The sequence below is a fragment of the Haliotis rufescens genome, unplaced genomic scaffold (genome assembly GCF_023055435.1).
Source record: "Haliotis rufescens isolate VD_foot unplaced genomic scaffold, xgHalRufe1.0.p SCAF_18, whole genome shotgun sequence".
Classification (NCBI taxonomy): domain Eukaryota; kingdom Metazoa; phylum Mollusca; class Gastropoda; order Lepetellida; family Haliotidae; genus Haliotis; species Haliotis rufescens.
The window spans coordinates 28401379-28416298 of NW_025963868.1; the positions used below are offsets into that span (position 1 = coordinate 28401379).

General features: G+C 38.9%; 1 protein-coding gene across 9 annotated transcripts in view; it reads right to left on the reverse strand.

Moving 5' to 3' along the window:
• LOC124148917 overlaps positions 1–7061 on the reverse strand; it is a 43865-nt gene extending 36804 nt beyond the window's left edge. For 6 of the 9 annotated variants that reach the window (XM_048398531.1, XM_048398530.1, XM_048398527.1 and 3 more), the window contains exons 1-3: positions 5060–5197; positions 4761–4914; positions 750–925 (exon numbers count right to left, since the gene is read on the reverse strand). In XM_048398531.1, coding sequence (XP_048254488.1) covers positions 750–925; positions 4761–4914; positions 5060–5114 — 385 coding nt within the window. In that variant the 5' untranslated portion in view covers positions 5115–5197. Of the gene's footprint in view, positions 1–749; positions 926–4760; positions 4915–5059; positions 5198–6744 lie in introns of those variants that run through there. The other 3 variants (XM_048398525.1, XM_048398524.1, XM_048398526.1) reach the window with 3 other exon arrangements.
• Positions 7062–14920: the final 7859 nt, after the last annotated feature.

The following is a 14920-nucleotide window of genomic DNA, read 5'->3' on the forward strand; positions in this document are numbered from 1 at the left end:
TATTGTGAATAAGTATGGGACAAGGAACATATAAAAAATACATATGTTTCATCTCAAGCATGCACTCGAACACAAACACTGACTTTGATACTCTACAATGTGCATATAGCGTGAGAATGGTTTGCTAAAATGTAATACATTTTTACAAATGCTGTGGCCGAACTCAATTACCGGTTGTTAACATTAACAGCGTACATATTAAATTGCTGATGTGAACTGTTGTCTGACCAGCCTTTAAACTCAAGCACAGTCCCGAATGGAGTGTAGGATCTTACGAACGTCGACGTTCTGTCACAGAGTCTTGTTGAGTGGTGTCGGGTTTTGTTTATGTCGAACATGTAAAATTATGTCTACTATCCAGGCTGCAAAGAAGGATATCTATTTTTGCCTTCAATCCACCACTTGACATGCACACCAGGAGTATTACATCAGCCGGTATCCACTTCGCCATACTACATACGAAATAACACACATTCATTGATGGGTATTGGTGACGGTTAAGTAATAACTAATAAATGTGGAGAGGTCATGTGGCTTGTACATTATCAGAACGAATTCTGGGATTCGAACCAGCGATCGTAGGGGACGTATCTCTGCATAGAGAATTGCAGCGCCCTCTCTTGTTGAGTATTGAGCACGTGTTGGGACAAATGTTGTGGTTACCTTTTTCTGATCATGACCGCTTATAAACAAAGACGGTACATGGATGATAAACAATGCTTCTGATATAAGTTCAGGTAATAACTCACTTGGATCACATATGATGCCAACATCTTCACTGTGACCACAATTGTTGACGCCCCATGGTCTGTGTGAACAGCTGGCCAAAGATGACTCGGTACCGGAGCAACTCACGTCATCCAACAAAATCTTTCCTCCTCCAAAACCAAAACTTTGAATTGCCCTTGGTGTAAGTCCGCTTTTACTAAACGCACACAAAATGTTTAATTTAATTACAGCAGCACAACATTATGATGACAATGAATAATCACAAACGGGGAATAATGGAGGATGATTGAACGTCAGTTATCTCACCTGCCTCACGACACCCAATAGATGCTATCATAGCATGATGTCCAACTACTGTCCAGATTTCTTCACCAACACATCCTACAAGTTCCATTGTAGTAAGTGGAGATGTTACTGTTAGTTACTGTCTATATATAGCCCTAGGGTACTTCGTGTAAGTAATATTTTAACGTGTCCTAGCATTGTCATATCTACCAATCCTACCTCAGTAGATCATACAATCACGCTTATGACATGTTGTCCTGCTATTGTCATATTTTCCAAACCTACGCAAGTACATCATACAACTACGATTATGGCATGTTGTCAAACAATTGTCACATCTACGAAACCTACCTCCGTACATTATACAACCCAATTATGCTATGTCGTTCAACTATTGTAATATCTACTAAATCTACCTCAGTACATCATACAACTACGATTATGACAGGGTGTCCTACTATTGTCATATCTACCAAACCTACCTCAGTATATCATACAACCACGGTTATGACAGGGTGTCCTACTATTGTCATATCAACCAAACCTACCTCAGTACACCATACAACTACGATAATGGCATGTTGTCCAACTATTGTCACATCTACCAATCCTACCTCAGTAGATCATACAATCACGCTTATGACATGTTGTCTTACTATTGTCATATCAACCAAACCTACCTCAGTACACCATACAACTACGATAATGGCATGTTGTCCAACTATTGTCATATCTACCAATCCTACCTCAGTAGATCATACAATCACGCTTATGACATGTTGTCCTGCTATTGTCATATTTTCCAAACCTACGCAAGTACATCATACAACTACGATTATGGCATGTTGTCAAACCATTGTCACATCTACGAAACCTACCTCCGTACATTATACAACCCACTTATGCTATGTCGTTCAACTATTGTAATATCTACTAAACCTACCTCAGTACATCATACAACTACGATTATGACAGGGTGTCCTACTATTGTCATATCTACCAAACCTACCTCAGTATATCATACAACCACGGTTATGACAGGGTGTCCTACTATTGTCATATCAACCAAACCTACCTCAGTACACCATACAACTACGATAATGGCATGTTGTCCAACTATTGTCACATCTACCAAACCAACCTCAGTACATAATACAACTACGATTATTGCACGTTGTCTGACTATGATCATATCTACCAAACTTACCTCAGTACATCATACAACTACGATTATGACATGGTGTCCTACTATTATCATATCTACCAAACCTACCTCAGTACATCATACAACTACGATTATGACATGGTGTCCTACTTTTATCATATCTACCAAACCTACCTCAGTTCATCATACAACTACGATTATGACATGGTGTCCTACTATTGTCATATCTACCAAACCTACCCCAGTACATCATACATCTACGATTATGCACAGGGTGTCCTACTATTGTGGCATCTACAAAACCTACCTCAGTACATCATACAACTACGATTATGACATGGTGTCCTACTATTGTCATATCTACCAATCCTACCTCAGTAGATCATACAATCACGCTTATGACATGTTGTCCTGCTATTGTCATATTTTCCAAACCTACGCAAGTACATCATACAACTACGATTATGGCATGTTGTCAAACCATTGTCACATCTACGAAACCTACCTCCGTACATTATACAACCCACTTATGGTATGTCGTTCAACTATTGTAATATCTACTAAACCTACCTCAGTACATCATACAACTACGATTATGACAGGGTGTCCTACTATTGTCATATCTACCAAACCTACCTCAGTATATCATACAACCACGGTTATGACAGGGTGTCCTACTATTGTCATATCAACCAAACCTACCTCAGTACACCATACAACTACGATAATGGCATGTTGTCCAACTATTGTCACATCTACCAAACCAACCTCAGTACATAATACAACTACGATTATTGCACGTTGTCTGACTATTATCATATCTACCAAACTTACCTCAGTACATCATACAACTACGATTATGACATGGTGTCCTACTATTATCATATCTACCAAACCTACCTCAGTACATCATACAGCTACGATTATGACATGGTGTCCTACTATTGTCACATCTACCAAACCTACCTCAGTACACCATACAACTACGATTATAAACATGGTGTCCTACTTTTATCATATCTACCAAACCTACCTCAGTTCATCATACAACTACGATTATGACATGGTGTCCTACTATTGTCATATCTACCAAACCTACCCCAGTACATCATACATCTACGATTATGCACAGGGTGTCCTACTATTGTGGCATCTACAAAACCTACCTCAGTACATCATACAACTACGATTATGACATGGTGTCCTACTATTGTCATATCTACCAAAAGCTACCTCAGTACATCATACAACTGCGATTATGACATGGTATCCAACTATTGTCATATCTACTAAACCTACCTCAGTACATCATACAACTACGATTATGACATGGTGTCCTACTATTGTGATATCTACCAAACCTACGCAAGTACATCATACAACTATGATTATGACATGGTGTCCTACTATTGTCATATCTACAAAACCTATCTCAGTACATCATACAAATGCGATTATGACATGGTGTCCTACTATTGTCATATCTACTAAACCTACCTCAGTACATCATACAACTACGATTATGACATGGTGTCCTACTATTGTCATAGTTATCAACCTATCTCAGTACATCATACAACTACGATTATGACATGGTGTCCTACTATTGTCATAGTTATCAACCTATCTCAGTACATCATACTACTGTGATTATGACATGGTGTCCTATTATTGTCATATCTACAAAACCTACCTCAGTACATCATACAAATGCGATTATGACATGGTGTCCTACTATTTTCATATCTACTAAACCTACCTCAGTACATCATACAACTACGATTATGACATGGTGTCCTACTATTGTCATAGTTATCAACCTATCTCAGTACATCATACAACTACGATTATGACATGGTGTCCTACTATTGTCACATCTACCAAACCTACCTCAGTACATCATACAACTACGATTATGACATGGTGTCCTACTACTATCATAGTTATCAACCTACCTCAGTACTTCATACAACTACGATTGTGACATGGTGTCCTACTATTGTCATAGTTATCAACCTATCTCAGTACATCATACAACTACGATTATGACATGGTGTCCTACTATTGTCACATCTACCAAACCTACCTCAGTACATCATATAACTTCGATTATGACATCGTGTCCTACTATTGTCATATCTACCAAACCTACCCAAGTACATCATACATCTACGATTATGCATATGGTGTCATATTATTGTCATATCTATCAAACCTACCACAATTCATCATACAACTACGATTATGACACGGTGTCCCTCTATTGTCATATCTACCAAACCTACCTCAGTATATCATACAACTACGATTATGGCATGGTGTCCTACTATTGTCATATCAACCAAACCTACCTTTGCCCTGGCACCCTAGTATATCTCAGAACATTGTATTAGTACCTCCACAATAATGTGCAAACATAAGCAAACGTTTGTTATTTCGCCATTGCTTTTACTTTATGAAATAAGCAATATATCCCCATAAGTTTTGTTTGTTTCGTTTAATATTTGTTTAACATCAATATTCCAGGTATACGAGGGCGTCCTGTAAATATACTAGGTCTGCTGTACACAGGGTGTCTTACTATCGTCCCAGTTGTCTGCAGGCCACCTTGGCTTCATCTGTCCCAAAGCTATCGTCACAAACGGTGCCCCATGTACCGTTATAGAACACCTCAATTCTCCCAACACCGTTGTTCAGGGGGGACACCAGTCGGATTGTCTGGCCAGACACTGAAACTTTAAATGATTTGGCAATATTAAACAAAATCGTCCTGGTATTTAACATGTTGGACACATGTATCAGCTACAAACGCCAGAACAATATATTATGTGAAATATTCAAGCTGTAAAGAAAGATATCTAACTTTGGCGTTCAACCTACCACTGAAAGAAATACATGCCAGAAGTATTATATCAGCTGTTATCCACTTCGCCATATTGAATACAAAGTAACACACATTCGTGGACGGTTGACCCGCTGATACATGAGGAGTGGCCCTCGCTGCAAGGTCGGACGGCTTACGGCGTCATCAGTTTCTTCTTTTTTTCACTGTGGAGCTTCCTGGTAGATAGTGTGGTATGCGTAACTTCACAACAATGTAAAGAGGGCGCATTGAGTACAGATTTTCATATCTGGCTGCGTTCGTGATTGAGCGTGTCAATATTTGAGCTGATAAACGTGTTATTGTGACTTAGTATATCCCTGTCGCGACATACATAACCTCACCATGATGCTAGGTAAGATAAAAAATGATATTAACTCTCTCAACTCCAGAAAAAACAAAAACGAATCAAGCATCCCTGAAGATCGTCATAGACGCTTTCTCGTTGTTGTTTTTCGTCGCCTGACGTTGTGCTTGTTCGTGTCGTTATAAGACCAAGCAATGCACACATATACAATGTACATGAAACGGCATTTGGAGGCCATTCATTCAAAGAAACCAATGAAAGCATTTGCTTGTGTGTAACCTTAGGCAGTATGTGTCGTTTACCTATCAGACTATTTATCCCCGGCCTTGTTTGTCCATTGCCTATTACCAATCAGTGATAATTTAAGTCCTGTGCATAATAACTGTAATGTGATGGCTTCATTTGTCTATTGCTAATCACCTATCAGTGCCAATCATCTGTTGGCTTCCCTTGTTAGTTTCCACCTTTTGCTATCTTATTACTTTTGTTGTCCTTACATGTACATATATATGTTCTCTGCCTTATATCAGTCATTCACGTGATGAAGGAGCAAGCATATACTTCAAAACGTTGTGTTCCTCATGGTGATGAAGTTGACATCCATAAATTCTCTTCTTTATGTATATCACTTTTAAATGCCTTTCAAAGACTTGCTTTGGCAGTATTTTCATATATATTTTGTTGAATAGCTATGGCCCCCACTGTGTTACAAACCGAACATGTTTTTTAAGTGTTTCAGCAAAATCTCTGCCCGTGTAGGCAGCGGAAGTAACTCAAAAATAACTTATCGTGTTTAGTTTCGGAAAAGGCAGTAAATGTGCCGTTGTGTCTCTTGATTTTAAGGTCACTATCACCAGATTGTCTGGTTTATTTAAATGCCGCTGTCAGTCAACAAACAAACACGTACTTTTTATGCAAATACGTGTGAGCGGTAGGTGCTACCAGTAGGGCAGGACATGCTCACCCTTTTCGTGAACACCTGACATGACACCCCTCACTGACTCAAGTTGAAAATGACACGTTTATCACAGGTAGACTAAACTATGGAAACAGTTGGACTAAACGGTGGACCCGTGAAGATCCGTGGTAGAATAGGCCTTCAGCAACCCATGCTTGCCGTAAAAGGCGACTATGCTTGTCGTAAGAGGCGACTAATGGGATTGGGTGGTCAGGCTCGCTGACTTGGTTGATGCATGTCATCGTATCCCAATTGCTTGGATCGATGCTCATGATGTCACTCACTGGATTGTCTGGCCCAGACACGATTATTCACAGACCGCCGTCATGTAGCTGGAATATTACTGAGTGCGGCATTAAAAAAAAACAAAAAAAATAAAACAAAACATGTCATGTGAGGTGCATAAACAAGACACTTACCACTGACAATCAACGCAGCTAGAAACACCAAGGGGGTCACGATCCTCTTCTCCATGATGAACGTGGTGTGACACAAGGGAACACTAGGTCTCACACTACGTTGTACATATGGCTTATATTATACTCACATGCCCCTTCCAGAACTCCGAGTATATTCGAACCTCCGTTCGCTAACCAGGGAATCTTTATCTCTACTGGAGTATTTAATTTCCGGGTCGACCGCATGCAGCTTACATAACAGGGTGGCCAGTGATTCATGTAGAAGACGTTTCAACCAGGAGGTTTATAATCCCACGAATTCGTCTTTCGCTAAGCTCTATATATGCGTGCACAGTACACGTGACAAGATAATATATCTGCCTCATGAGGCGATTTGTTTTCACAAATGCAGTTGGTTTTGGACATTAATAACTTTGTGGATTCATGACATAAGGATCTCTGAGACGCCAAGATGAAAACATGTAACTCTGATTTGTTTTTTTATGAATTAGTTTTTCTTTATTGTAAAATGTTTTCCGTGTTTGTAATTTTTACACAACTAATTTGTTTTCAAATGAGACCGGATCAGTTACCACATTATTACTTGAAATATTTGTTTTCTTGGCGTTTTGTGATTGTAACTTTTAGTTCACCATGAATCGCATTTCGCATTTTGCAATTGTCCGTCCGTCGTCCGCGGTCGCTTATTCCACGTCCATCTGAAGAGGTTAAAGGGATGGAGAGAGTGAGTGAGTGAGTGAGTGAGTATGGTTTTACGCCGCTTTTAGAAATATTCCAGCAATATCACGGCGGGGGCCACCAGAAATGGGCTTCACACATTGTACCCATGTCGGGAATCGAACCCGGGTCTTCGGCGTGACGAGCGAACGCTTTAACCGCTAGGCTACCCGACCGCCACGGGATGGAGAGAGATCTATGGGACTTGCCTAATGTAACTCTGATGTCTATGAATGTTTTTAATGGTTTGTTCATTGTGTTGCAATACTGTTCGGTAAACTACGGTTATGACGAACTCAAAGGGACTACTACTTTTAGTTCGTTATAACCGTAGTTCGTTACTAACATATATTACAGATTGTATACAGCAAATATACAGCAAATGGACGGGATGAAAACACATTTCGTTATATCCGTCAGTTCGTGATAAGCGTGTTCGTTTTAAACGTAGTTTACTGTAGTATGTTTTAATGAAACACAAATCAGATCATGAAGATTTTTTTATAGGATGATGCGTAAGATGCAGGATTGAAGAAACATGTACAATAATTTCTAAATATTACAAACTATGTTCACACAAAAACCGTATTTTTAAAAAAACAAACATTTATGATCACAATCACACATTATGCAGATTTGTTCTGAAAGATCAAGCACTGTTTGATCTATTCATTCTTGCACTTATTTTTATGTTGGAATGGGGATATCTACGTGCATACTGCATGTCACTCTAAAATTGATCCTCGCAATTGGGATCGATGATATGCATCAACCAAGTCAGCGAGCCTGGCCACCCGATTCCGTTAGTCGCCTTTTACGACAATCATAGTCGCCTTTTACGGCAAGCATGGGTTGCTGAAGACCTATTCTACCCTGGAATCTTCACGGGTCGAATGAGTAAGTGAATGATAGTTCATGACGCAATTAGTTATATTTAAGACGTATCGAACGATTTGAACCAGGATCAATGAAAAGATAAAATAAGAATCTCAGCAGCGAAATAAACAAAAACATTATTAATACAATACATAATAGATATATACGTGGGGCGTACAATAAGTTTTGCAGCTTTAATAAAGACCAAGTCGCACAATATCTTTTGCACTTTTATTTTTCAATACAATCTCCATTGACCTCCTATACACTTATTCCATTTGTCCTTCAAGCTTTTAATACCACTTTTATAGAAATCCGCAGATTGGCCCTCTAACCATATTTAACTGTTCGAATCCACATTCTCGACTTGTGAACCGGAGCGTTAGTAAGAAACTTTATTACTATGTTTGAGAGAATCCATGATTGTGACCACCCTTAGGTGAATGAAGCCATCACATTGTTGTGTCTGGAACTTGTTATGACACGTGTCAACCTGATGACATTGTTTGTGTAAACACAAATGGCCAAGTTGCAAAACTTATTGAACACCCCTCGTTTCACAGAGTAATAAGTTCATAAGTTGTTGTGCACACACATACACACGCACACACACACACACACACACACACACACACACACACACACACACACACACACACACACACACACACACACACACACACACACACACACACAATAGACACACGCACACGCACACGCACACACACACACACACACACACAAGCACACACACACACACTCACACACAATAGGTCGTGTTGCTTTCAATACTTTTGTTTGTTAAAGCTGATTTCGTATATAAATATATCCAAATGTATGATAAAAAAATTAAGGTACTTCAAATATAATTTGTTACTTTTGTTGATATTTTTTTAAGATTAGGCAACCATGGAACTACTCTTCAAGTAGCAATTGCAAGGGGTGGTGAAATGTCCGCCTTGATAGGCAGGGAAAGTTTACTTTTCATGGTTCAACTTTCCAATAGTCAACTTTCCCTTCATGTCGAGCAATATTCCAGCAGCTCCAGCCTTTGGTGTTAACATTTCGCAACTTTTCAGATACAATCGAGCATGCTCTGTCTTCTAAGATTTCAAAGAGCGTCATACGATTTTTGCTCAGAAGTTGTTTGATCAAGGTTATAACGCTCAAGGCCTCAGTAAAGCTTTCAAAAAGTTTTATAGTTGACAATCAGTGACAAAAAATGATGTCCGATGCAATTCCCTATTTGACTTGTACCATATGTTCCCATATGTTTTCGGGTGAACAATTGACTGGCCTTTGCATGTGTTTATGACGGGTGGCACCGGTGCGGCAGGATACGCTCACCTTTTTGCGAACACCTGGTATTATACTATTTGATAGTGATTCATAAACACATGCTCATGATATAGTCGGTATTGTTAATCGACTCTGCTCTATGCAAAGATAATTCTATGGGATAGGGAAAAGGTTTTGTCGCTTTATTTACATTTGTAATGAAATCATGTTTTTTACGTTAGACAGCTACACAAAAAGTATATAATGAATAGGATATTTACTGTGCCTCGTGAAATGTTTCTCTCATCTCTTGACGTGGGAAATTAGATACTTTAACGCAGGGTACAACCGCATCTGTGGTCTAGTGGTAGAACGTCCGCCCGGAGAGCAGAAGGTCCGGGTTCGATCCCCGGCCGCGTCATATCAAAAGACGTTAAAATATGGTACTTGTTGTTACCCTGTCTGACGCTTGGCATTAAGGGGATAAAACCAGGACTGGTCAGCTCGGAGTCAGTATACTGTGTCTGAGTGGGGTATTCATGTGAAACTGCGGCATGGTATCTCAGTGGGATAGCACTATAAATCGGCATAAGTCCGGACTAGTACAAGCAGCAACACACACGCGTGCATGCACGTCGCTATATAAGTGCAATACTCTTGGACGCGACGTTAAACTCAATTTCACCTCACCTCACCACGTGTTAATGGAAATAAGCACGGTTCTGTTTGCTTACACCCGTGGCATATGTTCTTAAATACAAATCTACGAGAGATGGTGAACAAGACATGCGCACATACACCTGCATATCGATTAGAATCATTTTATATCCATAACCATGAACAAAACAAAGCACTGTGGACACTCAAAACAAATATCTCTACACAGTACATATTCCCCTGTCATGGCTGTGAATACATATATTGTGGAAACTTTGCTATGTAGATGCAGCTCAAAAGTAAACATTCGTTCACGTTACATGAGATGCCAAGGTGGACTTTGATATTAACTATAACTAATAAGCAAAATAATTGTAATGTGCGAGCCTTTGGTCTGTAGCGTGCACAATACGCTTGCTCTTCCTAATATATGATAATTACGATACGAAGCACAATAATAAGGAGGGTGATATATCTATCATATCATGCCATAACAACAATCGAAGTTTGTAGGTTTATGTTCATTCACGAACGCTGAGGGGGCACATTTATTACCCCAGGTACGCTTTTGTATTTACAAATTTACAAACTCGTGTTGTCCGCGAGAATATCCTTTCTAAACTATGGCGATCTCGCACTCGATAATATTTACGATGGTTTAACACAAACTACATTTTGAGCTATGAAAGTAAATTTGTTTGTGAGTACTAAAAGCGAAAAAGATGGAGAACAAATGACATAGAACTGTACACTGACTGTGGGATGACTGTATACACAATCTTCTTTGGATTTACTGGAAAGGAATCGATGCTTAAAAAGTTTAAAGAAAAAACGACCTTTGCAATAACATTTAACATTTAACATTTAACATACATATGACCTTTAGTGATCCTGAATCAAGTAATCAAGTTGTTTTTTGTTTTTTTTGTTCAACACCACACTCAGCAATATTCCATCTATATTGCGGCGATATGTAAATAATCGAGTCTGGACAAGACAATCCAGTGATTGATATCATGAGCATCGATCCTCGCAATTGGGATACGATGGCATGCAGTGGTCAATTGTGAAATCAATGATCGCTGTAAAACGTATTACGAATCAACGGACTGAGAGTATCTTTAAGATTCGAACAATTATATTCAAATATTTCGCAGAACCTAGTTTCGGTAAATTGGCTTTGAATAATTTGCCCCATTTAGATGTCTGTTTATAATATCGTTTAATTACTGTGATTTTTTGAGACTGTATAATTTCTTTAAGTTTAGGAGCATTTAATCCTCCATCTTTCACACCGCAGGTGAGTTGAGTTCTTTTTATTTTATCTGGTTTATTTCCCCATATAAAACTAAAGCATGTTTTTAAAAAAAATTCAATTACACTTTCTGTGGGGTTAGGTATAGAAGCACAAAGATGGTTTAGTTTGGGAATGATTAGAGATTTTAATACAGTGATCCTTCCAAGAGGTGATAGATTTCGGACAGACCAGATATGCATTAGTGTCTCACAGTGTCTCAACTTTTCTTTGTATTAGAATCTATCATGTTTTCCAAGTCTATGTCGAAATTTATCCCAAGGAGTTTCCAATTATGGCATATTTTCATTCTACTGCGTTTTTTGGAACCAAACCAAATAATTCTTGTTTTATCGACATTGGCTTTAAGGCCGTAGAATCTTGCAAAAAATGTTAGTACTTGTAGCACTGATTCTAGACTGCGTTCTGAACCATATAAGACGCATGATGTGTCATCAGCAAACTGATTCAATAGGTATTCAATTTTATCTACCTTAATTCCTTTTATATTTGCATTGTTTCTTATCATAATTGCTAATATTTCCGCACAAAGGATAAACAGATAAGGTGATAAAGGGTCCCCCTGACGACAACCTCTAGAAATGATAAGGTAGCTGAGCCAAAACCATTTACAAGAACACTAGATTTAATATCGCTATAAAATACCTTTACCCATTTTTGTATAGATTGTGCAAAGTTAAAAAAGTTAAAACCTTATGTAGGAAGGGCCATTCAACCGTATCAAAAGCTTTCTCAAAATCTACTAACAAAAGAAGGCTACTAACAAAAGAAGGCCAGGAATTTGGTAGGTATCAGTATATTCTATTAAGTCATATATTTGTCTTGTAATATCTCCTATGTATCTACCCGACATAAATCCTTTCTGGTCCTTATTTATAAATAGGTCAAGAACCGATTTAACACGACGTGATATTGCTAAAGAAGCTATTTTGTTAAATACAGATAGTATCGAAATTGGGCGCCAATTCTTTAAATACTGTTTTGCCTTATTTCCCTTAGGAATACAGGTTATAAGTCCTACTTTTTGAGAAATGGAAAGTTCGCATTCTTCAAAACCACAGTTAAAGTGATCCTACAAGAAATTTTCCAATGTCTTTCCAAAAGAATTTTATAAATTCCTCCGTAAATCCGTCAGGGCCAGGACTCTTTTCATTCTTAAGATATTTTAGAGCAGTAAGTACTTCATTTTCTGTTAATTTGCCTTCGAGACAGTTGGAAGTGCTTTCGTCTAGTTTTGGAACGTCATATTCACTAAGAATCTGCCCAAGATTAATTTCAGAGACGTCATGTTTACATTATAATTTTTTATAGAAAAGTTTGACTTCGCTTTGAATATCAGTAGGATTATCGAGCAAACGTCCATTTGAATCTTCTATTTTAGTGAATGATTTATTCAGAAAGTTTCACGATTCTAGACTGAGAAAATATGAGGTTGGTTTTTCACCCTTTTCTACCCAGATTGCTTTTGCACTTATCATTTGCCCTTGAGTTTTTACCCTTATAATATCTTCTAGTTCTAGTTGCAATTTCTTGATTTCGTTCAATAAATGAATTAATGACCTGAGTACATGGGCCTTTGAACTAATGCGATGTTTTCATAGTGGTATCTGATCCTTGAGTTTGTTTTGATTGTTTATACAGGATTACTGTTATAATCCACTTTTAACAGGTCTACTCATCTCAAAAGTTTTGTAAGTGTGTATACATTACCTTACCTGATATAATCCAATCTGAGCATTTTAACAGGTCTACTCATCTCCAAATTTTTGTAAGTGTATATATATACTTTAGTAAATGCTATTGTTTCTCTTTACTTTGATCAACGAAATAGCTTTCACAATGTTAACAGGATCACCTCATCTCCAATTTAGGAATAGGTATATACGTTAGTTTTTAAGTTTGTGCCTCAGTCTGACAGAGGCCTGGCCCGAGACTACACCGACAACCCAGCAGTGCAGACCCACATCAGAAGACCTGCAGCGTTGCCGCTTCTACCCCTAGCTGAAGTCCAAGATGCTTGGATTGAAGTGATGGAGCAAGGACCAGATGGGCAGCAGATCACCAGGTTCAACGACTACGTCACCAGCACATGGGTGGACTTCAATGCCACGTTCCCTCGAGCCCTGTGGAATCAACACAAGAACACCGGTCCACGCTCCAACAACCATCTTGAAGGTTTCCACAATGGCCTGAAGAAGACAATGCCGAATGCCCATCCAAACATCTTCCAGTTTGTCAAAAAACTCAAGAAGATCGAGACAGCAGATAGACGGTCAAGAAGGCAGATTGGACTGGGTGGTGCCATGAGACCTCGTGCTCGTGAGACCGAGATGCAAGGATCGAGAGACTGAAGCAGCAGCTTGCTACGGGCAGAAGATCAGTGATCCAGTTTCTGGATGCAGTTGGACATTTCATCAAGTTACAGTAATTTTGCTAGTAATGATGTAATGCTAATGTTGTAAAACATGAAGATGATGGATATAAATGTACAGTGCTATGATAATACATGTGTATTTATGATATTTGATGTTGTGAAAACATTTGAGCTGTGAAGATGATCTCATATACAAAATGAAATCACAGTATCAAAAGTCATTTACATTCTTTGTTATCTTGTTGGAAGAGTTCATTTTACTTAAGGGATAAGGGTACAAGTGTGATGTGCAGTCATCCATCAATTTGTTTTGATAGTCGTGTAGGCGATATGAGGTGTAGGCCAGATGAGGACAGGCCCCGGGCCCCAATGCGCCACATATTGTGATATGAAAGACGAGGGATCTAGATCTGTAACGACACTCCCCAACTATAAAATCAGAGTTCCTTGGGTCAGCCTTGTACTATAAGACTAAGTCTTCACTGAAAAGTTGAGGTTCTGACAAACAACACAAGTAGATTACAGCAGTGGAAGTGTGTATTCATATATAACACATATATAATACAATGAGATATCACATAGATATGAAAATAATACTGGACAGGTAGTTAAAACAGATAAACAAATAAACAAAAGTTGTAGTCACTGGTTAAACCCTGAAACCAAGACACCCGGGCAATATTATGTTTAACAGTATTCCAGTCATATCACGGCGTGTCAGCTCAATGTGGGAGGAAAGCCCGAAGTGATGCAGGTCTTAGACGTTTACCACTTCGGTGAAACCCACGAGCACGGGTATGGTGCTGACAAACCTAGAAACATAATCGGGGCGAACCGGGATTCGAACCCACACTCAGGTTTCTGTCGTGCCCAGGGGACGCAACTCTGCACCGCGAATCGCGGCGCCTTAGACGTCTGTGCAGTGCCCCCTATCGTGATGGATTAGAGACATCTACTGT